This window comes from Ursus maritimus (genome assembly GCF_017311325.1).
Source record: "Ursus maritimus isolate PB19 chromosome X unlocalized genomic scaffold, ASM1731132v1 scaffold_X1, whole genome shotgun sequence".
In the NCBI taxonomy this organism is placed as follows: Eukaryota; Metazoa; Chordata; class Mammalia; order Carnivora; family Ursidae; genus Ursus; species Ursus maritimus.
In genome coordinates, this window is record NW_024423319.1 from 21,159,637 (window position 1) to 21,185,759 (window position 26,123).

The 26,123-nt window shown below is 44.4% G+C and overlaps 1 protein-coding gene across 1 annotated transcript in view; it reads right to left on the bottom strand.

The window, feature by feature from the left end:
• AFF2 (AF4/FMR2 family member 2) overlaps nt 1–26,123 on the bottom strand; it is a gene marked incomplete at its 5' end in the record, with an annotated part of 301,462 nt that overhangs the window by 120,916 nt on the left and 154,423 nt on the right. Inside the window, 3 exons of the mRNA XM_040628214.1 lie at nt 19,413–19,446; nt 19,740–19,776; nt 25,308–25,394. Of these exons, the coding sequence (XP_040484148.1) occupies nt 19,413–19,446; nt 19,740–19,776; nt 25,308–25,394 (158 nt within the window). The remainder of the gene's footprint in view (nt 1–19,412; nt 19,447–19,739; nt 19,777–25,307; nt 25,395–26,123) is intronic.

The window sequence follows — 26,123 nt, forward strand, 5'->3', positions numbered from 1 at the left end:
GTCTAAGACGTGTACTGGCTGAGAAGAGAAGTGGCAAAGAGAAAACCCATGGGAGACCCACGCTTCTTGCTTACCCTATATTCTGCACTCGGGCTCATTTTTTTTTTTTAAAGTAATGTATTGTTACCTAGATAAATGGTCTTTGTTTTGTCTTCTTCTTTTTTTTTTTTTAAATCCTGGTGGGGTAAAGGCCAGTGTAAAATAGCTTCTTTTTAATTGAACCTATTCTGTGTACACAGTGTGTCCATAAAAGCGTTTGGTGATGCAAATGAAGGGGCCCCGCTGTTTCTTTCTCCTTTTATAAAGTGCCCTTTCCATCAATGTTTGGGACAGGACAAGACCCATGCGACTTGCAGCTTGTTCTATTCTGTGTGGCCACGAGAGGACTTGCATGCATTCCGGGGGCAGCTTTACAATGACGTGTTATCACAGACTGTACCTAGGATATTTCTTCCTACCGCAAAGTGCGTGCTGTATTTTCTGAATTCACTGCAGACTCGGAAAGCCGTGCATTTCATCTGGCAAAGATTCCTTTAATTTGGGTGTTTCTCTGGATTCCATTAGGAAGCCTTTGTCCTTTCACTTCAAAGTAAACAAACACACTCATTGATCTTTAGAGAACTATCAAATTTTACTGTAAAACGTATTATTGCCATATCATTGTCTTCGGTTCCCTAATAACGTTACTTCACGTTATTCCATTTGTGACCCGCCTGGTGCAGTGAAATGTCATGAGCCTTCCCACAGTGAGTTAGAGTCTCACAAGAAGTAAAAAATAAATTTACTTAAAACAAGATGGAGTTCTGGCTGCTAACACGTTATAAATTGCTCTATTTTAAATGTCTGAACTGGGCACCCTTAAAATACAAGGGCATATTTCATTAGCACTTATGCAATTTTTCAGGCGACTTTTCCCAATGTTTCACTCATCATCAGATGAGAGAGAGCTTGTCAGGAAAAATTGCAGTTAATGGTAGTTAATGGTGGCTAAATTCAATGGACTTGTTTCTATTTTGTTTCACTCTTGCTGGAAATAATGAAAGTATTACATGAACAACCCTTAACGTTGCTTGCAAAAATGCATCCAGTTCCAATGGTAGGTAACACAGAGCTTTATCTGATTTATAAAACAATCTATGTAAACCTATTTTTATGTTTTATTTGATTCCAGCCATTAGTCTGAGCTAGAAGTAATTCTAAAATATATCTCACAGCAGCAATTTGCTGTGCCAAGTGACTTACTGTGCCAGATGAATCTGCAGGAGTCTATACCTGTTTCTAGGACACTGGAACACATGTTCTCGAAAAGAAACACATTCAGACTATTCTTTTTATGGAATGTGGTGGAAAGTGAAACCATTGGGCTTCACCTCAAATAGCAAGTCCCCCCTCCCTAGAGGCAACGTCCGCCATCTGTATTAACCACGTCATCAACAGGACTCAGTTCTCAACTGCTAAATCAGTAGTTACAGACGCAGGGAAGCCTTCCCACCCTTACTGGCTGATTTGAAGTCCCTGAGTTGGGTCCCCACCCAGTTGGAGTTGGCCCTCCTTTTGCAAAACCGCATCGGTTACCCGTCTGAAGCCAATCCACTCTGGGCTTTCAAGGTAGGCCAACTGGCAGAGTTAAAGATCTCTCATTGGACAATGCAGCATCTGATGACGATGTGCTCAGAGGGCACCAGACCTTCACAAAGGCCACACGGTGCAGCATCAGCGAACCTCTGAGTCCTTGTTTTATACTTTTCAAGTTGTCTCTCTCTTGGCTTTCATCAGAACTCAGCTGCAGTGACAGAAACGCAAAATAGGGATCCTTGCACCCCAAGGCCAGGCCCACCTGTGGCTGATTTGCTGACCGCACTTTATCTGATGGCAAACATAAGAGTCCTCTGACTGCTAAGAATTTAATTTCTACTTCTCTTTGTAGATGAAAACACACATGCCTTCTCACACCACCGCCTGGATCTCCAGCATCATTCTCGGCCTAGCCTATTCTCCCCCGGGGACAAAGGAAAATACAAGGACAGCAAGAGAAGGCTCGACTCGCAGTAAGAAGCATTCCTGCCACAGGATGACTTTGCGACTTGACGAGACAGGCCGGGCTTCTGGATCTACTCCTGCTATTTCCTCCAAGGGTAATCATGGATCTGGATGGGAAGTCTACTGCAGTGCCTTTACAAAATGCCCTCGGAAAAGTAACTTGTGACCTACCACCTGGATGCTGTCTCAATCTGAGATTCCCAGGCCTCAGTGAATAAGACAATCGCTCAGCGAGATTTTGCAAGCACTGCATGCAGCTGGATGGCCACTTCCTGGTCCAGGGAACCAAGGCAGCGCAAAGAAGAGCTTGCTGCACAGAGATCATGGTGTGTGACCGGCAGCCGTCCTGCCCCACAAATTCCGGCCGCACTTTTGGACCAGCCTCTCAGCATTCTGTATTTTCATCTTTGTTATTTATTTATTTATTGGTGGATCATTCTTCTACTGCCACATTTCCTAATTTAACCCTACTGATTTGCTGAGAAACATGGTATTTGCAAAAATGGGTCCCTGACACGCAGGCATAAAATAAGTAGTAAGAATAATGTGTGAGAAAATCTGAAGACAAGAAGTTAATCCCAGGAATAAAAATGTCAATATTGGAGTACCTCCATGGGATAAGGTAGCTGTTGTAATATATTCCAAATACCGTCACCGAACCATCTCACTCTCTACCCCTTTTACAAGATGCATGTTACTAATAATGAGTATACATCAGGAATAAGTACAAGTAACAATGTGTAATTGGTGAAGGCAACTAGTCAGAGCTCATCTCTACTGCCCATCAATATTTTGGGTGCTTTCATACCCAATCAACTAATTATCTACTATCACGCCTCATAACGTGAAGGAGATGAGACATAATGAGTATTATACGTGGCTTGTATGTTATAGTCATTGTTGTAACATGCATACAAAATGGATGTTTCAGTCAATAAAGTAATTCAAAATGATAATTAAATGGCGGACTGTGTACACAGAAACATCTTTGTTTTAAGTGTGTAGATCAGAAGACCAGAAATCCCAGTGTAGGAGTTTACACCACTTTACTGCATAGTAACTGCTCCTCGTCATAGGAGATCTGTTATGTAGAAAGCATTTATGTAAAGGACACATCCTGGGCCTTGTTCAAATACGATTTGGCTGTTTAGGAGAGAATACATCAGTTCTGGATTACTGATGCTAGTGGAGCCAAGGAGCACATGGATTGTGTGGGATGCAACCTCCCTCCCAAAATTAAAAAAAAAAAACAACTTAATTGTACTTTTTTTCTCAATCTAACATTATGGAAGGTCGCATTCCAAAAACACATTCGCACAAAAGGGGGTGTGTGTGTGCGCAGGGATGCAGCCAGAGCTGCCAGCTGGGGAAGACACAGTTTGAAGTGGATAATCCACATGGCTAGATTTGAGAGTTGACTTCATTACTGCATTCTCAATAATACCAGCATTCAGAATGGTCTCAAAAGTCACCAGGATAATAGGACTATTATCTCTTACGGCAATATCTAATAAAAAGCTCTTAAGCACATCCAGTCCCTGGTTTTATAAAACATGGCAGCAAATTATCTGCCAAGAATGTTCAGCAAGTGTGCAGTGATTCTTCCTCTATTCAGCCAGCTTTTCTTCCCACAGTGAGGGAAGATGATGGGAGGACTGGAGTCAACCACTCAGGAGACAACTTACAATTGCAGGTGGTCTGGGGGAAAAAACCCAAAAACAGACAAAAGGTGCCTCACAAAAGAAACCTTCAGAGTGAAAGTTGGTGGGATTTCAGAACACCTTCCATGCTACCAATACAAAAATAAAGCCTCCACGATTTCCAAATACAAACCATAATTTCACCAAGCTGCTTTAAAGGGACATTAGATTTAATGCATACTTTCTGATACTGGCGGGGGGGGGGGGGCGGGAACTACAGGAAAAGCCAGTGGGAGTGGCAAGGCAGACATGGAGCATCTGCACTCCAGGTGGCGAAGGAAGCCGAGGCGACATCTGTATGGACACTGGTAGGTATTCCGGGGAAAAAAGTCTCTGCCCAGCTAGTCTGGAAAACACTTCATATTCTACACCCCTCCTGTAGAAACACAGTGAACATTAGCATTTTAAAGACTCAAAGGATTTCTACAATGAAAAGACTCCTTAGTTTTTTGTTTTTTTTAACCCACTGGTTCCCAAATATATTGGATCATAAAAGCCTTTTTCCCCCCTGAATAACAATTACTATTACGTGGTAATTATTGATGGTAAACAACTGAGGGAAAGTGAATCTAGATATTTCATATCTAAAATAATTTTGTCTTACACGCCCACATCATGGATAGAAAAGTGAGGTTATTTTCTTTCCCGCAGAACTGATTTGCCTCAAATGTCCACATTGTTTGCATGGCGTAAGTTTAAGACCGTACAGCCAAAGCTTACAAAGAAAGTTGTTTGACACTAATAAGAAATTATTGTAAACAGCCCAGTAAAAGCCTGATTTTCAATTAGAAGATGAGGGTCAATATACTAAAACCCTTGAAATAACCACCTGTGCCACATTCATGACTCTCCGGCCAACCTTCCCGGTGCTCACAACTGAGTGCAGAAATGGGCCTTTTCCTTTCACAGTCAAGAAGCTCAATGTGTTCTTGGCAATTATCTGAGAAAAACAGTCTGAAGGGGCACCTGGGTGGCTCAGTTGGTTGGGCGTCCGACTCTTGGTTTCGGCTCAGGTCTTGATCTCAGGGTCCCGAGATCAAGCCCATGTCTGCCGAGATTCTCTCTCTCTCTCTGCCCCTCCTGTCTCTCTCTCTAATAAATACATGACTCCTTAGAAAAAAGAAAAAAAAACTGAAACCAGTGCTCCACAAATAAAAGACCTAGGATTAACCTTCTATAATCAGTCCTGAAAAACCCCTGGCAAAACTGCTCATGCTAAATTCCATGTAAGTTCAAAGCTGTGATTAACCAAGTTGTCGCATGAGGGTTTTAAAATGCTTGCATTTATTTATGGGCCTGGTTACTTTCTTTTTTACAATTTTTAAAAAATATTTTATTTATTCATTTGAGAGAGAGAGAGCATGAGCGGGGTCAGGGTGGGAGAGGGAGAAACAGGCTCCCCTGCTGAGCAGGGAGCCCGATATGGGACTCGATCCCCGGACCCTGGGACCATGACCTGAGCAAAAGGCAGATGCTTCACCCACTGAGCCACCCAGGCGCCCCTGGGGCTGTTTGTCTCCATGCAGAGCAAGATGAGTTTCCCAAAGAAAGCATCTTAGGAGAAGAGAGAATCCATATAGGGCCTAGCTCTATATTGCTGTAAATGTTCCTGCATGGTTTGGCCCTCTGTCCATCAAAGACTGAACACATTATAAAGAGCCAAACCATCCAGCACCTGCATGAACACATCGCGGGGAACGTGGGGAGGGGTGTCTTCTGTAGCCAAGACGGGCTCATAGTCCCCGGGGGCACAGATGTCCAATGATGCCGCACAGCTCAGCCCTGCCTGTTTGAAATGACGATACCAGGGAAACGTTCCACATGGGCTGCCAAGGTGCTTTAGAGAAATCAGGCGACGCTACGCCCATCTCCAGTTCCTGATCTGTCCACGTCATGGGGGCTGTGAGTATGCTGCACACCAAGGCTTGCATTCCATCCCAAAAGTTAGTCATGAAAACTGCCCTGATTTTCTCACTAATTTATCGTTAGATGTTCAGCTCATGGAATGTGTCCGTGGGCCAGGCAAACTGAAGGGGAAAGAAGGGACTCGAGGATGAGGTGCCCATGAGAACCAGAACCAGGCTGCGTCTGGCTGCTGCGGAAATAAGGCATCTCGCTAACTCGGAAGGAGCACAATGGAAGCACCTCCGAGGCAGCCGGCGGCACCCGGTCTCCGCTTGGACTACAAACTATTAATATTAGTGATGGACATGCTCTATAAACCATGGACCCCAAGTTTAAAAAAAAATAGTTTACCTTTTGATGCTATACAAGTAAGCACCACTTTGCACAATAGATTTGTTTCTGGAAAGTGCATGTAAATTGATGTTTTGAAAATCAAACCATATTGTAAATGCATGAGATGCGCTTACTGTTTAGAGGAAACCTGCAGCGAATCATTTTCAAAGTGAAGGATTCTTTTTAAGGGTGAAAAATTACCTTTTTATCTGTTTGGAAATACATGCTAGAATTTTGGTGACAGGTTTGCTTCAAGTGGGTAAACATCTCTATATGTCTTTCTTTCTTCTCTCCCACGTAAAATTGTGAGTTACACTCATTCAGCGGTAACCATCATGCAGCCAAACGACACTGCACTAGAGCGGGCTCGAGGATGCGCATCTCCCAGTGTTTTCACTATGAGAGACTGTCATGGCTTGTCTGCTTTGTCCTTTGCCTTCTTCTGAAAAGGAGGAACTGTCAAATTGCATTTATGAGAAACATTTCTTTGAAACCTTTGTTGGAATTCAACTAAGAAAAGAGTTTTATGCCACGGCTTCCATTTTAACATGGAATTAAAAGACAACAAGCCTGAATTGTGGCATGATTTTAAAAGTCACCTTACTCTACAGTTTAGATCTAAATGTTTTAGCCAGAACAATGGCAGGACAGAGCTTCTAAGAGTTTAAAACACAACTTTATGCCAAGAAAGGTCTTTGAGACGGTTGCTCTTCCACAGGGGTAGTCCTCTAACCAGTAGAATTCATGCCGTCCAGAGAAAGATCACTTTCCAGAACACGGAAATTCATTTACTTGGACTGATGTATTTATTTTACTTACAGTTTCAAGCTCTTATGCTAATAAAGGTGCCAGTAGGAAACATAATGGGTGTCCAACTCTAAATTATACGACAGATTGCAAAGTTTCACTGGACCGTTTTTTATTCTACTTAATAGTTGATTTATGTCATATTTGGAATCAAACTGCTAAAGACATGTCTTTGCTCAGAAATGCTATCTTCTAAAAACCTGTTTTAGACCTTCACTTAATATACCACTTAACTCAATTCCTTACAGTGTACTTTCCCTAGCAAGGGAAGAAAAAAAGATTAGTCTATTGGGTCCGAAAGATATTCAAAAAAAACCACACACAAATATTTTTAAACAGTGCATATCTACTTTATGGCAATGCTCTCGTAACTCAGTGCTTAGAAGTAAGGGAAATAGCACCTCGGTGGATTATTTTCCTGGCTCACTCCGCAATGTGTTTACTAAGTCACTGTTACAACTACGTGCTTATATGTTTTGATATACAGTGTGTTCTATAGTGCGTCTTCCGAGATTTCTTTCTTAGTTTTAAAACCGATTTAAATGTTATTTTACCTTCCCTCCCAGCAAAAACAAGCTTATTTCTCATGGGGTTCATAGGCAAGCCTGATCATAATTAAAGGCAGAGTCTGAAACGTCTTTTTAGACCAAGGAGACAGAAGCAGAGACGCAGCACGAGGAATGATTTGTCCAGGCAAGGGAACAGAGTGTTTATTTCACAGAACGGCGGGGGCTAGCCCAAGAAATTTCATTCCTGTGTTTTCTGATTCAGATGAATCCCCTTACGCATGCAAAAAAAAAGGGGGGGCATTCAAAAAAGGATTCCGTTCTGATTATTCAACTGCCAACGTGCTTGTTATAATATTTCAGAAGCAGTTATTCGTATGTATGTGAACCAAGCAATCCACAATAATGATTCAGGAAATTCCTCCACTGGTCATTTTACAAAAGGTGAGAGGCAATCCTGGGTGTGAGGGGCAGAGAACGTCTTCGGTCACGTTCTGGTCCTCTGTTGTTCTCTTTGTGATGTCTGAGGACGTAGGTACTGCCATAGCCCCAAACAACCGAGTTCAGGTGGACTCTGGGATTGGTGATTCCACAGGTAGGTAGGAAGGCCAGGGTTCAGGGGGTCTCTTCCTGGAGTCAGCCAGACATAGGCTCAAGACACGACCCCACCGTAGCTGTAAGAACTTTGCGTCAATTCATGAAGCAGATAATAGCAGGGCCTACATCTCACGGGGGTGTGACTATTCAGTTAGCTAGTGCATATAAACACTCAGCGTAGTGCCTGGCACTGAAGAAGTCCCAGGTTTTGTTAGGAAAAACTAGCACAGAATTAAAAGTACAACTGTGGCTGTGATAAGATGCTGTGACGAGCTCCAAGAAGGAGAAGAATGTGCCTAGTGCCCAAAGTGTATGCATTTCAGACATTTTAGCCTTTCGTCATTTTTATCCTCGGGGGCTGGGCTAGGTGGGTCAACAGAGGAAATGTTCAGTGTGGTCCGGGTTTGCTAGATCTGGAGAGGTCTTGCTCCAAATGGGAACCTCTGGGACAGCTCAGGGAATCGAGTGAAAGGCTCCCTGCGTGGCCAAAGACTGGAACACAGTGCAAACGACAGTGGCTTGGAGCACTCAGTAATAATGACAGTACTAATCATGAGCATAATTAATAACCATAACTAATGTCTGCCGAGAACTTTCTACGTACCAAGCACTGTGATAAGCACTTCAATCACTTAATCCTATGATGTAGGTGCTATTACCATCCACATTTTACAGACGAGGAAGACAGTAATAGAGAGGTTGAGTGACTTGCTCAAGGTCACATGATTAAAGATGGTGGAGCTGGGATTTGAACCCAGGCAATCTGCCTCCAGAGCCTATCCACTTCGATCTCTACACTATATTGCTTTCCATGACTAAACTGTACCCAGACACACCCACACGTGTCTTTATATTTCTTCTTATGAGACTACCTCTTCAATGTGGATTGAGGAATAGAAGAATAAAATATATCAAAATGTTAATGTTAATTTAAAAGAACTGACACCTTTGGATCTTTCCTGCTTTCTGGATCTTTTACCTGCCAGTCACTCGATGACGTTCGCTGGCGACGTCCTGTGTACGTGCAGGCAAATTCACAGCACCCCCTTCCCCGAGCAGCTTGTGGACCTGCGGACTTATCCTGTTAAAAGTGCTACCTGGGGGCTCTACAGTCCTCACAAGTGGAGGGACTACTGGCTGGGCTTTCATGGACATTCCTTGGGTTTGGAGGAATACCACGATCTACTCAGCTCTATTCCAGTCTCCTCAGCAGACAGACTGACCAAACCAGAATGAATAGGCTCTCAAGTGATGTGAGAGGCAGTCTCCCTGCACCCCCTCAAGGGCCTTCAGACTGAGCTACCCGTTTCTTTTTTTCCCCAAAGATTTTATTCATTTATTTGAGAGAGAGAGAGAGAGAGAGAGAGAGCACGAGTGGCAGGGGAGGGGCAGAGGGAGAGGGTGAGAAGCAGACTCCCTGCTGAGCACGGAGCCTGATGTGAGGCTCGATCCCAGCACCCTGAGATCACGACCTGAACTGAAGGCAGACACCCAACCAACTGAGCCACCCAGGCGCTCCTGCCTTTGTCTCTGTTGCTCCACATCCCTCACTCCCAACTACCTGATACCGTCCAGCAGGTTAACTGTTTGCTGCCTGTTGTGTGGGAACGAGGATGCCAACCTTCTCAGAGTGAGAACATCACCTCTGTCTGAAATTGCTCCTTTCAGACAGTTCGACGGAGATATTTTCTACATGTTGTGTAGGAAACACATGTTGAAATCCTGTTATGAGCATGGCAAAAAAGAAATTTTAAAAGCCCAGTCGAATAAAAAAATCCTGTTATGGAACAACAGACAGAGCCCCCAACTAATTATGAAGCCAGACACGCCATGATGCGCTTGTCTTGGGGGAAATTCGAAAGGGAAGGGCAGCCGGAGAATCCCTGAAATTTAAACGCCTCAATGCCTCATCTTCTTCACAAGTGAGATACCCTGGCTTGGGAGCATCAATACAATTTCAAGCTCTTTACACCACGGGGCAAATCAGGGACTGCTTGCTCTCTTGATCTGAAAGCCTGCCGTGGGGCCGTTGTGCATCTCCCTATGGCGCCGAGGCTTGGGCGCCACAATCTGTGGTTCGCAAGTGGCTGTCATTTGGAACCCCGGGGCCACGGAGGTTCGTCCGGGATGGAGCCCCAGAAGTAGCTTTTCTCAGTGTCTCTGCATCTTTACCGTGCATCTTGGCTTCCTGCCACCCCGAATATCTCAGTTCTCTCTGAATAGTATAAATCGAGCTGAAGTTGATTTAAATTTCATGTGGAAAACAGCTTTGCTTCAAAGCACAGCCATTTTTTATGTTTAAAAAAAATCCGTCAAGATATAATCTTTTTGCACCCCCCCCCACTCTTTCTAGCAGACGGGAAGGCAGATTATTTCAATTAAGAGGATGTCGCTGACAATGGTAAGCAATGTTTCCTCAAAGTTCATGGCAGCAGCGCACTTTTAAATTTTGCGGTGATTGTCAAAGATCTAATTTTCAAGGTATGGTTACCACAACAGCAACCTGGAATTTTAATCCGGTAGTAAAGGTCAAGACAGAGCATAGCCTTCAGGTCCTCTTCAATCTCAAAGACAGCACCCCGAAAAACCATGAAGATAAAGGGCAGACCTAACCCCAAATTGCGTGCTCTAAGACAGTGACGTTATAACACGCATGTGATGGGGGGGAACGTTTTCACATTTTTCCACAAATGCTCAAACTATCACTAAACCGAATAAATAATACCTTGGGTGTGAGGAGGTGGGAAAACGCACTCAGTCTCGCCAAGGTGGCGAAAAGACCAGAAATGTGCTGGGCATGGCTAATCTAACTAGGAGAGGAGTGGCACACACAGCGATTGATTTTAAGTCATCGGCTCTCCGTCAGCACCGGAAGTCGATCCTTGGATTCAAACCACATCGATGCAACACTTTTGAGAAGCAAAGGCAGATATTAGCAAAAAGAGCACTCAGCTGGGACTCAAAAAGCTTGGGACTGAGCCTTGCGACACTACGAGTTGTGTAAGCCTGAGCACCTCACTCAAGCCCCCCGAGCTGACTTGCCTGATTTCTACCGTGCGGAGAGAAGTAATACAGATAACTGCCTGCAATTCCATTCCGTGAGCTCATCTGACAGCAGCACAATTCACTAAGGAATCCAAGTAATATCGAGTCTCCATTTTATACATGATGCAGCAAAGGCTTGGGGGAAGCACCAAGTGACGTCATGATGTCACATGACAAGGACAGAACGGGGGTCTGAGCCGCCCCACCTCCTGGCTCCCAGGATGGGGAGAGACCAAATGTAACAATATGTGTAGAAATGGAAAGCATTGTGGGACTAGAAAGCATTATTATTATTAGCAGTGTTATTCGCCTTCGTGCTTAACGATTAATGATTGTTCAATTGAAATGTGATACCAGTGTGGCAGGTCTGGTATAAGATGTAAAAGTCTGAGTTTTGTAATCCAAGAATCCTCGAGTGAAATTCCAGCTCTGTCACTAACTAGGTCTGTGATTCTGAGCCAGTCATCCACCTGCTAAGAGGAAATCTCTTCCACGAGGCTGATTTCCTTTTACGAGGTGCTGCAGGATGAAGGGTGGTGGGTGGCTGAAGCAGAGAAGGGGCACAGGGCAAAGGACACCAAGCAGGCCGGGTCCCCATCATTGGCACTAGCAGCAGCCGTGTGGACGTGGCTGTTTGGGGTGAGAACCTGGCGAGGACAAGCCTGGGCGTGGTGGCGAGGACATAGGAAGGTGCCCAGAAGAGGAGGCCAGAAGTGGTGGCTAGAATTACCCAAGCGCATTGTTCACGTGCAGTTTCTAGGCTTCTTTTCTTGCTGTACTACAGGAAACCCACGAGTGATTTTGGAGACACCTAGCATAACCTTTTCAAGTTCCACATATCCTAGACAATTTCTAGATATTGCGAGTATGAGGGACTTTTGAGGGATTTTTCTCTTCAAATCTAGAAATAACTTCACGTTATTACAATATCGAGATACCAGTCTGGGATTTTAAGAACTGGGCAACCTATGCAGAAATGGGGTTAGTCCTGAAACTAGGCAACCGAGGTGCCAGTACTATAGGCTCGCTTCTGGGTAGATCATTACCTTCCACTGCCCGCCCCCCTCCTAGATCCCTTTCCCCTGAGCTAAGGACCAAGCAGTATATTAGGAGCTGCACTGGTGGATAGTGGGTGCCAAAATCCCGGGGGGGGGGTAGCAAAGACAAGACACTGTGTTCGTTTGGATTTACGAGGTGTACCATCCCTCTGCCCCTCCGGGTCCCCATCTTGGCAGCATATTTGGAGACGTCAACTGAATAGCTTTGAGACCTTCTCCTGTTCGGTTCCTCATTATGGACATGGATGGATGAACCACAAAGAAAGGCATTTGTCAGATTTTTCAACTGATTTTACAGCTGGAATTGTGCAAGCATCTGCAGTATTCTACCAACACTGCTCCCCACTTGTCAGTAAAACAGAAGGGCTTTTAGCAGCTCTGGGAAGGTGTCAAGAGCAGACCATTTAAACATAACACTCCCGGTAACGTAATTGTGGCGGAGGATCTGGCCATTTGTGAAATGCTTGATAGGATGGGAAAGAAGAATGAATAGTTTAGATGCAGGGAAGATACTCCTTCTCAGCTACTCCAGCCTCAGCTGGGTTGGTTTGCTTATTTCTTTTTAATTCCTAGGAATGATCGACAGCCTTGTCTACACTGCTGTTTCTTCACCTGGGAGATCGGTCTGCACTCTGGTTGGTGTGCTCCAGCCTTGCAACCATCTGGGGAATCTGGGGACAAGGCAGCATGTTCTAATGGGCATGCAGAGCTCTGGCTTCCCATCCCAGCTCCCTCCTCTCTAGCTGGAGGACGTCAGGCAAGTATCTTCCTCCAGCCCAACCTGGTTTCCTTTCACCTGTGGCTGTCTAACGGGATTGCTGTGACATGCACATGAGGCCAATGCATTGTGTGAGAGTCTTTACGATAACAGAACAGGGGCACCTGGGTGGCGCAGTCAGCTGAGCGTCCGACTCTTGATTTCGGCTCAGGTCATGATCTCAGAGTCATGGGATCGAGCCCCATGTGGGCTCCCCACTCAGTGGGGAGCCTGCTTGGGGATTCTCTTTCTCTCTCTCCCTCTGTCCTGCCCCCCACTTGTGCTCATACTCTCTCTCTCAAATAAATAAATAAATCTTCAAAAAATCCTTTAAAAAAATAATCACAGTGCACAGGAAAGTAGCCCTGGTTGTAGTGACTTACAATGCAGTAACTGAAAAAGAGCACGCATGTGTGTGTGAATCTCATTAGACTGGACAGCATTAGAGGGACCTGATGCTCTGTAACACGGAGTGAGTGGTGTATGCGTGTGTGATCACATTACATTCAATTATACAACTGGAATTATTTTCGCTTTGGTGCCCTCCTTATTAACTTCAGTGCCTTCCACCAGCATTACTTCCTTCCCTCCCAGTTACTGTTCAAAACATCGAGGAGAACTTGGGGAATAAGCCATTGTTCGATCACATCGGGAATAGTTTTGAACATTGTTCCACTATGGGGACATAAAGAAATGTTTCAATTATCAACCAAGTTGGTAAGCATGAGAGATGATGGCTGAAACTCTCATAAGAACAGACCTAAGTATCAGCTGTCTTCTGTTTGCTTTAACATGGCAAAATGGAGCCTTCTGGAGAGAGATGCTCTTCCTGCCACAGGTCACAGAAATCAGCCTCACAGGGATTCGACATGGTGGTATAAGTCCCTTAGAGGCACAGATCCTTCTGGCTCTACGAAGGGAGTGTCCTACAGGCACAATGATTCAGTTGGGCCCTTGGCCCTGAGCTGAGGACAGACCTGTGCTCGCCTACCCAGCGCCCATGTCCACACATGCAGTATATGCAAGCCCTCTCAGTGACAGTATTAAGATCTAATACTTTCCCTGATCTAAACCTAACTGACAGTGACCATCCTGGCCTCCAGTTGTGGTCAGTCCACTTTGGCCTAATGCCTGGGCAAGATCACAACTGATTGGAAATCAGTAGGGCCACGTCCAAAGCGTCCATGGGATGGATGGCTTTACTGCCGTTTAAGGGCATGTGCTCTGAAGTCTGTCTTGTTCTGGCTTTGTTACTGTAGCTCTTTGGGCACGTCACATAATGTCACCGAGTTTTGGGTTCTGCCCCTGTGGAATATAATGAGGTGACTCCCATAGGCTTGTTATCAAGAGACAAAGTGCCCGGCACATAGTAGGCTCTCAGTCGATCTGGTTTAGTTGAGGTACTGGTGTTATCAGTGTGAGTGTAACCTTCATGGGGAGCTCCTAGAGGGAAGGACGTGTGAATTTATCACACTGCTTCACCCAGAGCTCTGCACACTCGGGGCTTCTTGCATCTTGTTGAAAGGAATGAAAGCGTGAATGAATGAATAAATATGGATGCAAATCAGGTGGAAAAAAAGAGATACTTGACTTTTCCCTGAGAGGAAGAGAGGGAGACGTTGGCTTCTCATTACAGAGTCTCACAATCCACCAGAAACAGACGAATCTTGGGTACATGAACAGCACAAAAATCAAATCTGATCTTTCAAGATTTATGCTCGCTGCACAAAAACATCCCTGTTTTGAGCTTCTGTCAGGAAAGTGGAAACCCACTCCTCCCACTGAAGGAGCCTCACTTTTCAGTCTTGGCGCCTGTCAAGCACCAGCAGCTTCAGCGTTTCTTGCTGCGAACATTCCAAATGCCAATATTGCTTGTTGTCACATTAGCCAATATACGATCCTCAAAATAAAATCCTCTTGATGTCTGATTACTCTTCGTAAGGACCTCATGCTGATTCATTTCAAACTGTGAATTACCTTTAATTCACAGCTTGAACAGGCTGCCAAATTTTGTTTTCTCCACTCCCAGGTGGCTGTCCCTGATGTGGTGGAGAACATCCAAGAGAATATTAAGTCCTCAGGAAAAGCTGGCAAGCTCTGAGAGGCAGGGCCTACAAGACAGGTTCAAAGCAAGAGTTGGCGTACGTCTTGGCCTGAAAACCGGAATGGCTGCAACTAGTGAAAACCGTCAAGATGACCAGGTCATCAGGAGAGCTGAGTGGAGTGCTCGGAAGCCGCACACTCCTCGATAGCGTGTCCAGATTCCAAGGGCCAAGTCACGTGTTCTGATTAAGGATTCATCCGATTAAGAAAATCACAGCCCCCATCCCCCGTCTCATTACACAGTCGCTTCACTACCAGAATTGTATCTAAAAAGCAGAGCAAACATCTCCTTACAGGAAAGTATATGAAATTGCTAGAGACGGCTAGTGCTCCACAAGAAACCCTGGCGGTTCTCGAATTTCAAATCAGATTCTTGAAGGAAACATTTTCAATGAGAAATATTTAGGTGGGATGGTCAGGGTTGTAATGAACATGAAGGTTTTTTTGCGGGGGAGGGGGCGGTTAAAAAAATCAGAATTCCCCTGAGAAATAACGTAATGCTTCTTATTGGTGATAGTAAACTGGAAAACATTCTACTAGTCTTTCTATTCTCTGTGGTAAGGAACACTTCCTACCACAGAGAGAAGAGTTTAGAAATCATGCTTTATTTGAAGCAATTTTGACCACGTTTGGGTATAATTTACCATGGGCCTACTTCCCGCTAACTTCAGCTGTCCGAGTCTTCCGCGTTCAACATGCCAAATGGGGTGTTCTGAACCCCTGAACTCACGAGAGCCCACAAGCAAGGGCAGCATGGTGGGGGGGAAGAGGCCCGCCTCCAGGCTTTCCTGCCAAGGAGCAGCGTAACTCGCTCGGCCCCCTGCGCCCTCGTAGCCACAATGTTTTCTCTTCCTCCTAACTAGCGTTACCTTCAAGGATCCGTTCATGCGGCGTACGTACACCCATCACCCACAGGGGAACAGAGGCCCGCCACAACTAGTCTGTCTCCTCAAGGCCTTTCTTCAAGTCTCTGGGCCCATGGCTGGGATGTTTTCAAACCTTAGCTAATAACGTAAGTGAAAGAACTGGTTTTATGGCAAGAACAGCATTATGGCTACATCTGCCTTCATAGTGGGCTTTTATGGAAACCATCCAGGCGTTCAAGACAGCATGGCTCAAGACACAGGGGCTGCTTGATTAAAAGGGGGTCTGGAGGGTTTCCAACTGGACAGAGTCCAGATACTAACAACGAAGTATAACAAAGGCACTGGATACTTGGATCGTCCATCTTCTCAATAGTGCTCACAAAATTAGCTGATGTCAAGGACCGACTACACGGATACCCTCGAGAACATGGATGTTGTCTGAAAATGCTTCTCAGGGTGACTGAATGCATCTTGTCTGTTCCTATTTAGGACAGCTCACAAAAGACCAACAAGGTCATGCATTTTTGTAAAGCCACTGTACTGACAAGGAATTGACAAGATGTTATAAACTAGATGAAGCAATCCAACTCGACGGAGAAAATCCAAGTTCTTTGGGTTTGGTTTCAGTTTTCTCCTCCATCAGTCCTTAATGGCTTCATTAAGAAACTAGAAAGTAACACAACGTCTGGTGTGTACATTCAATCCCTGAATCTCATAATGGAAATAAATGGATCTTTCAGAGGCAGAACGGACATGATATTACTGCACAAATATACAACTTAGAGCCCTGAAAAATACAATACAAAATTTGACCTTCAGACGCCCATGCCCCACCCTCTTTGGGGATAGGGACCTTTTTGGAAGGAGGCTAGAAACTCCTTTGGATTTAGAAGCCCTGGGTGAGGCCCAGTCCAAGACTCACAGAGGCGGAGGGAAACAAAAACCACTGGGTCTTCTTTCCTCTAGAACTTATTAAGGGTTAAAGGTAAAGGCACTTTTATGTTGTTAAGTCTAATTACTAAAGAGTATAATTTTTTTTAGAGTATAACTGTTTACATTTGAATTCTGACAAGTGTGCGTCTGTACCTTTATGTGTATACACATAGCTCATTAATTTGCTTAATTTCCCCTAGGGGGCTCTATCTGTATATTTTGAAATAAAAATAAGTTCCCCCATGATTTACACTCTTATTCTCTGAATCCTAAGTCAGTGCTTTCTCCCCAGTACTATAACTACCACAGAAGAAAGATGCAAACTCGGGTCTTGGAACTCCCCCAGTCTAATGCTCTTTACTCACGGGCAGTGAGAGTTCTAGACGGAGCAGGTAGGATGTCACCCCATGGATGGACATTCCATAAAAAGCATTGTATGGCAGTGAAATCTACTGAGTGAGGAAAAGCCTGGTTCTCCAAAAGCCAGTCAGACTGCTGGGGTCAGGCCCAGAGAGAATGTGGCTGTCACGAACCCAGAGGGAGCCTGGCTGGTTCCCAGTTCGGATTCGGACACTTGGATCAGCGTTTTTGAACCTGCTGTCTGCACCTGCAGTCCTTAAAATCCGGGCCCAAATGGAAGATCTGCATTTCCTCAACTGGGGAAGAGAAGCCAAGATGAGGAAAACTGATAAAGTATCCCAGTAATTAAGGGATTCTGCTTTGCAAGACTCTCATCTCTCTCACTGCAGTAAGTGGCGGGAGCAGGTCCAGGACATTTGGTGGCCTTGGGAAGGTGTCTGTCCTGCAGCAGGGCCAACCACGGGGTTGTTTTGCACCAAACTCGAGCCACCAGCGGTCTGTCTACACCAGAACGTTCTTAGTTGCCTGAAGGATTACCCTGCCACATGGAAAATCCTAGAAGCTGGCTTGAAAAGCACACGGTAGTAAAATAGGGGAGTGATGGTAATGGCTAAGCGGATAATAATTCGGAAGCTAAAAATAAAAATTATTATAACTCTATCTGTCTTGTATTAAACCCACACCCTACCATAAAGAAGGGAACTTATTCCAGCTGAAGTCTGATGCACAATGCTTGGTCTTTAGATCCAACAGCTAAAAAGAGAGCAGTTCATTCACAAAATGGACTCAGCGTCTTCTAGTTTTATCGAACACTTCCTACAGATAACCTCAGTCATACTGAATTACGCCATATACCCCTGTGCTATGAAGTGCTGTTTTCTGGAAAGGCAGCCTCTAACTATAAATCACAATTGATGAATTTATTTCTGTTAGTTACAAACTATTGAAATATTGAATTTTATGGTCTATATGAAAATCAACATATTTCACAGCAGGAGCCTAATACTCTTGCTTTAGGAGTAAGATCATTTTACAGTGGGAAAAATACTTCTATATTTTTTCATGTCTAGAAACCTGTGTTGATTTCCTAAATGCTCAAGTGTGTGTGTGTGTGTGTGTGTGTGTGAATTTTATTGACAGTTTAACAGGAGAAGGGCAAGGTACGAGAACAAGACTTACTGTTTACTAGAATAACAAGGGAAGGGCAATTCAAGAAGCAATGGATGGAAAAGCGGCAATGAACAATATCAAAGACGATTTTGATTTCCATGTTTCCACATAATCTGGTCCTTAATTCAGACCAGTTATGGTTTTATTTTCCCCCTTTCTTATTTCTTTCTCACCTCTTTAACTGAGAGTTCTGGGTTGCTGAAATCGAACTTTGAATTAGAAGGCACAGATCAAGCCAGAAAACCAAACAAGGAGGCTAACAATGGGGCCAGGGCTCTGGGGGCTTTGCTGCTCAGCAGAACCAGGAACACGGAAATGCCACTGTCCTTCTCAGAGCCATGGTCTATTTGGGAGTCATTCCCAGTTGTTCTATGCAATTATTCACGATCTTCCAAAAGGTGAGCAATTCACTTCAAGTGTGCCATTAGACCACTTGAATGTCATAAATTATTTCATTTTGAAAATTTTCAAGTATGTGACTATTACTCACATAGAAAAGTCGACTTTCATTTTCCATTATTAGGAATGGAAGAAGTTGTGAGAGAAATACTCCCTTGATACGTTCTTGGACAAATGGATATTACAAAATCTACAGTAGTTAATCTGAGGAAATTGGTTTCTCTGTACCCCTCCCTCAGTCAGCATTAATGACAAATGAAGACAGTGCTGAGAGAATCGCAGGGCCCCCTGGCTTCTGAACTTCAACCCAGCGTCATGTAATCTCTTATTCCATCTCTTTCTGTCTATCCTTGTTTGTCTTTAATATACAGTCACCAGATGACCTGCAGACAGCAAGGTCTCAGGCTGACTGGCCATAACAATCCGTACTTCATGTCCCACATGGCTGCTGAGACGTGTCCTTTCTCCACCCTAGGCGGTGGTGTCTGAATATTGTGTCTAATGAGGTCTGTGGCGGAAGTTACATAATATTCAAATAACTAGCCAAGAATCACAGTTGTTTTCACATTCCAGAATTACCAATCCAGCCTGTATTTACCTCACTAGAGAGTCTAACGGTGACCTCACTCGTTTTTACTGTTACTCGCTTATTGTGGGAAATCTCATTGTCCTCTCTAACTGAACTCCATGTTATTATGAGCCAAGGTTCCTATTTTCGAGGAGCGGGAGAGAGAACAAGATTCACTCAGCACCGAGGCACCGTTTCCTTGCCAAATTCCCCCAAAGAAGGCTGCTTTGGAAACCCAAGTACTCACGACTCCAGCGATACTAACTTCGTAGAAGCTCTGTTGGTCGGGTCGCTCCACTCTGAAAAGAAAGGCCACACGCAATTACTACCCATGGTTTCCACTGTCAAACGGTCACTCTGAATGAAATCGGTCTTCAAACATGCAGCCCTTCCAGTTACAGATATATATTTTTATAGCATCCTGCCATAAATCACAGATGAAAAAGTACAGGAAACAATTGGATGTATCACGATATGACTTTTTGCCACTGTCAATTCACGCTTTCATGATATTAGGTAGGAAAGAGAAGAAAGTGGGGGAGGAGACAACACGAATGTTTGGACTAAGTAGAATTTTTTAAAAAATACCTACTTTGTAAGGTGAATCCTGGGGTCAGGTGTTGGGATTCCTATAAGGAAGAACACACAAGACAAATATTAGTGAACTGCTACAGAGGGAGCAAAAGGTGTATCTGTTATTGTTGAAGACAGAACTTGCCTAGTGTTTGCCAAAAAGGAAGACCCTCTTGACAATTCCATTAAGCCGGCTTCCGTCCCTAGCTCTATTTGAAGGATAAACATTTGCTAGTCGAACCTGCCGCAACATGACCATACCTGCCATTCCATCAGACCCATGAAACGTGTGCAACATGGGAACAAATGACCCACACGTGTGAAATTCAAGTGTTTAATTTCTCACTTAGCTAGGCAATGAGGTCTCTAAGGAAGGAAAGGGGCCCTGGTTCAAACTAAAAAAATGATCCTGGTTTTTGTAGAAGTGTAAACAAGACCGTAATTAATAGATGTGCTCAGTTGCTCCCTTTTATAGTAACAACTCCAATTTTCTACCTTAACTGTGACACATACGCGATAGATGGATCTCATTTTCACAAGACAAGTGTTCTTAAAACTTCATTACAAATTTGGTGAAGGACAGGAAGCCATTTGAAATACGTGAGTGGAGCACGTTATTTGAAGGATTTAGATTTGATTTGAAAGTCACCCTGCACACAACTCATTCACTGATTTTGAGAAATGCAGATTTCTACATATGGCGCTTTCTGGGAGCATGGCACACCTGTGTGGATCCTGATCAAACTCACAGGCAGAAGCACTACAACAATGGACAGGGTTTGCACGGTCCCGTGGGGACGGAAGAGAGAGTACTGACGGCAAGACAAGAGCCTCAAAAGGGGGACAATGAATTCAAGGACATACAAGAATTTGTTATGTCCACCACTGCTGTAAGCAATCTAGTCTTGAAGCCTAATCTTGCTACTTTACAGAAGAAAAACAGAATCAGAGGACCGTCTGTCTTTAAGAGAAAGTAATCAAGAACAATAACACTGTGCTTTAATGGAAAGTGAATGTTTCGATCTATTTAGTATGATTCTGTTGCCCAGGAGATTTCACTTCCAGCGAGATCACCACTCCGGAAGACTACCAGAAACTCCACAAGAGATGGAAAAGGCCTCTCAACTAAAGAGCTATCACAAAGCCCATGCAGTTTGCTGCTCAAAGCTTTCTCTACCCTCACTTGATAGAGAATTGACTTTGACAAAAAACTCTAACAAGCTTGGCCATTTGATTCCCACTCCTTAGCAAATCATAAATGGCGAGGAAGGGGAAACAGTCCTAGAGGCACAGCCACTGGGAACGCTGAGACATGAAACAGGTGGCCAAAGAAAATGACACAGCCAAGTCAGAACTTACAAAGCACAGGAGTCTATGGCCATTTAATATAGAGGCAGGCATTCCTATGCATCTTAATAGCTCCCGAGGGCATAATTATAGCACAGTCCAATAACTGGTGCTCATCATGTCTAAGTTATCAAGACAGAAAAAAGCATGTTCGGTAGAACTTTTATAAGAAATCAGAAAAATATTAATTGCATCTCAAAATGATTCGTATTACATGATTCCTATGGAAGGATGGGCCTTTGGTTATCCAAGAATTTTGATCACCCAGAACACCTCATTTCTTTCCCAGAATGCCAAATAAATGAGGGGTTAACCATTTGTATGTCCTTCACTACATACCAATATTTCTACCTGTTATTTTTCACAAGGGATTTCATCACAGTCATATGGGGCGAGTTTAGGCTCGTATAACAGTAGGAATCAAATGACAAGTTCCAAAGTCAAATAAACCAAAAACTTGGTTAGAGAGTCACACATGCAGCCAGTCACCATACTGGTCCCAGCAAGCCGGCCTGAAGTTTTAACCTTCATCCAAGTATTCTCGACTTTAGACCCGAACAGTCAGTTGTTCAAGGCATCAGAGCAGTGATTTATGAAATGAACTCGAGGATTGCATTATTTACTTAATTTGGGACATTGAAGTTATGTGTTCTTGATACCTATTTTTTTTTCAAGTAGGCTCCACACCCAACGTGGGGCTTGAACACACAACCCTGGGATCAAGAGCTGGATGCTCTATCGAGTTAGCCGCCCAGGTGCCCCTTGATACAGTTTTTAATGTTAAGATGGGTAAGACTTTTTAAAACCAGAATTCCAAACAAAGGAAACACCTCTGGATATCACCCAAGTTAGCATACAAACACACCCAACCCCGACTGGAAATAGCTTGGTTGTGGGAAAAATCTGCATTGTTCATGCCATAATTGTTGATGCCCATAATACAAATTAAAAAAAAAAAACCTGACTTTGTGTGTTTCCTTCATAGACATGTCATATAAGTAATTTTAATAATAGGATATAATGATGTCAAATTGTTTCCACAAACTTAAGTGAGAATATTTTCAATATTAACTTTGATGATAATCCCACAATCAGACGCTCCCACAGGATCTAGATTCTAGAGCAGGGATTGGCAAACTTTTCCTGCAAAGGGCCGGATACCAAAGAGCCTACGCTTTAGGGGGCTATACAGTCTCTGTCGTAACTACTCAGCTCTGTGGCTGTAGCGTGAGAACAGCCACAGCTAATACAGAAATGAATCAGTGTGGCTGGAGTCCAAGAAAGCTCGAGTTATAGACGCTGGAATTTGAATTTCATATCAGTCATGCTATTTCATACCATTCAGAGTAACTCATAATATTCACAACTATTCCATTCTTTTTCTTTTGAAAATCCTAACCATTTAAAAATCTAAAAGCCCATGGGTTGTAGTTTGCCAGCCTCTGTCTGGAGTTTGACTACTTCCACGAAGCCTTTACTGAACTTCCCCTGAGGACACTATTAGCTCCCTCACTCCTGCTTAGCGATGTACTCCGTTCCTCGTGAGTTTTTCCATTCTCTATGAGCAAACATGGCCTTCTCAATTTGGGATGGATAAGTAAACTTCAGTAAGTTGGGAATTTCCAGCTGTGTCTGTTTTTGTAAGCCTGCAGACTCACTGACTACCTGACCTGAAAAATCCACTGGGATTATATATACACACAGGCGTGCGTGCGCAGACACACACAGATAGTGCAGATGGGGAAACTGAGGCTCAGAGGAACTGGAGTAGGACCACCTGCCTAGCGATTAGCAGAGTCAGGATTAAAAGCAGCCAGGTCTGCAGCTCCCAAGGGAATTGAGCTGCTCCAGCTCGCTCATGAACATACGAGAGGGATGCTCTCTGAGAGGGTGGCATCTCCTGGGTCTGGTGCGAACACTGAGGAAGGGGGTCACCCAGGCACATGTATTTACTGTACAGGGCCACATTTTGGAAAATGGAATTTGAACCGAGGCATCTGTAAATCTGTGTGATAAACACATCGCCACAGAACCTGATTCCCTGATTTATTAGCTGGATGATTCGGAGCACATTACTTTACTCCATGCCTCAGTTTCCTCCTCTGTGAATTTGGGAGAATCGAATTACCAATCTCTTTGGGTTGTAATGAGGATGGAATTATTTACTAGATATTAGAATGAGGCGAGGCACGTTGCGGCATTTGTTGTTGATGTACTTTTCTTTCAAACCAACATTTTGGCAGGAACCAAGCGAAACAAAAGAGTGGGTGTGTACCCATCCTGGTTTCACCATTTTATGCCAGTTGCCTCTACCTTTATCATGGGGTCGATGGGAGCACAGATAATTGGCAGAAAATGCAAATCATGCCTGATTCCAAATTGTGCACTTACTACAAAAGCCCATTTAAACAACCGGTTCTATTGTATACACTTGTAAATGTCAAAATTGCAACTTGCGCGAATTATCTCCTAAATTGGAGAACACAGCTGAAAACACTGCAATTGCTGAACCAGTGTTGGATTCAACGCCTGAAAAGGTTGGATGGATCCCTTGGCTGGGATGCTAGGGAGAGGACCCCAAGCCCAGAGTGGCCTAAGGAGGGACACTGGGCATACAGGAGGGAACGACACACATACCGGCCACGGACAGAGGGTTGCTGCTCACTTACTTCTGACCCCTTTCAAAGGTGGACAGGGATCACTAACTGCAGTTTAAACCAATGTTATTGTTAAACTCACGACCCTAGAAACTGAAGTATGACTGGGTTTCTCCTTCTACAAATAGTCTGAACTCCTTTGCTGGCACTCAAGGTCTTTTACAGAGATGTGCTCATTTGCCTGGAGTTCAGATCTCTCTCCATTCCCAGGACCACGCCATGAGCCCTCATCTCCTCGTGCCTTGGTCGCTCCTGTTCTGCTGCATGGACTGCTCATCTCTTAGGCCCTTCTCCACCTGTCAAAGGTGTAGGCATCCTACACATGCCGCCACCTCTCTGAGCACTTCCTCAACTCCCGGGGACCGTTAGACACTTCTTGGAACCTTCTATTCTCTATGAAGACATTTTGGCACTGTTTTGCCATTTAGCTGATAACACATTGAGGGTTTCTCCTCATCCCTAACTTTAAGTCTATTGTATGCCCTCAGGTAATGGTTTCTGAATAAATGGATGGATGGATGGATGGTTAATTGGATGGAAGGACGGAAGGGAGAAAGACATGACTTTTTCTTCTTAAGCGCGTTATTAGAATAGCCGTGGTTATTTAGGCATTTTAAAAACTGATGGTGAGAAAAAATTCTCAGTGGGAGCAGGTGAGGAAAAAAATTAAACATTTGACAATAGAACTGAAGAAGAAGTTCTATCACTAGGATGTGTTGGCGGGTAAAAGATCTGTGTGCTTGTGAGCAAGGACTGGAAGGTGATAGACAAAATTGAAAATCGACCCATTAGGGTGAAGAGTATAGGTTTTCTTAATTAAAAAATAATCTTGAATGTTGTTGTTACATCACCTAGTTGGTCCTCTTAAGGGATGAGCTCACTCTTCTGATTCATCATTCTGGGCACAGTAACGTAGACAGAGGCAGGGCTCTAGGTAGTACAGTACGCAGGCCAGCGTCTGTGGATATATGCTCTTAAAGACTCCCCTTCAGTGGGCACCTGGGTGGCTCAGTCGGTTAAGCGTCTGCCTTCGGCTCAGGTCATGATCCTGGGATCCTGGGATGGAGCCCCACATCGGGCTCCTTGCTCAGCGGGGAGCCTGCTTCTCCCTCTCTTTCTGCTCGTGCTCTCTCTCTCTTTCTCTCATTTGCTCACGCTCTCTTGCGCAAATAAATAAATAAAATCTTTAAAAAAGACTCTTTTGGGAAAAATGAGATTTATATTAACATCCTGAGGGGTGAGAGGAAGTCTAGATTTTTAAAAGATTTATTTATTTATTTGAGAGAGCACATAAGCGGGGATGGGTGCAGATGGGGAGGAAGAGGGAGGGAGAAAGAATCTCAAGCAGACTCTGCACTAAGCATGGAGCCCAATGTGGGGCTTGATCTCATGACCCTGAGACCATGACCTGAGCCAAAACCAAGAGTTGGACGCTCAACAGACTGAGCCACACAGGCGCCCCGAGGAAGTCTAGACTTTATGGCACTAGAACACCGAGGTCATTTGTATTTGTAGGACTCCAATCGGAAGACTGGTACAATTGAAATAAGATAAAGGAAAATGGAGGCAGGAAGAGAATTGACCTGTCCTGGGATGGAAAGTGTGTTCTTCTCAGAGTTTCCGGAAGTATGCATGGCAGTGAGAGGAGCAGGCCAGGAATGGGTCATCTCCTGGTGAGGAAAAACAAAGGAACTTTATTTTGGGGCACTTAGCAAATCAAACACTTTCTTGGCATAAATACAGTAGGTCCCTTTATAAATACTTACGGACTCAGTTGGCCTTAATTGTTTTCAGGGGAGCTTAAATTTGTTCCTTCCATTCCCCTGTCCCTTCCTGGTGCTTGAAGCCTGTCTGTGACACAAGGAGCCATCCAACATCACTCGCACAGAGCCAGGGACAAGGAGCTCACTAATGCCTGAAACAGCCCGTCCCACGTTGAGACAGCCCAATCACCCTATTCCTTCTGGTTGTGACCAAAACAACTGTCTCCCAGTAGCTTCTACCTATGGACCGTACTTTGGAACCACACAGAACACATCTCATCTCCTCTTCTTTCGCATGACAAACCGGCAGCTAGTGGAAGACAGCAATCCTATGCCCTGGTGCTGCCTTTTCTCTAGCCTGAGACATTTGGAGCTTATTCGTTCATTCATTGGGAACCTTCAACTTTTCTTGTAATGCTGGGGTTCTGCATTCTGTCAACTCTCTTAGGTGCTCCCAGGAGGGCCTCCTGATGGCCTGGGGCTCTGCCAGCTCCTGCTATCCTGTTTCAGGTGTGATCTGCCACCTCGGGGAAGGGCAGCACCATCACCACCTTCGCTCCCTCGCTCCAGATATTCTGACACCCCTTTCTCTTGGCGGAGCCTCACGGTCACAAAATCAGGCACGTGCCGTTGATT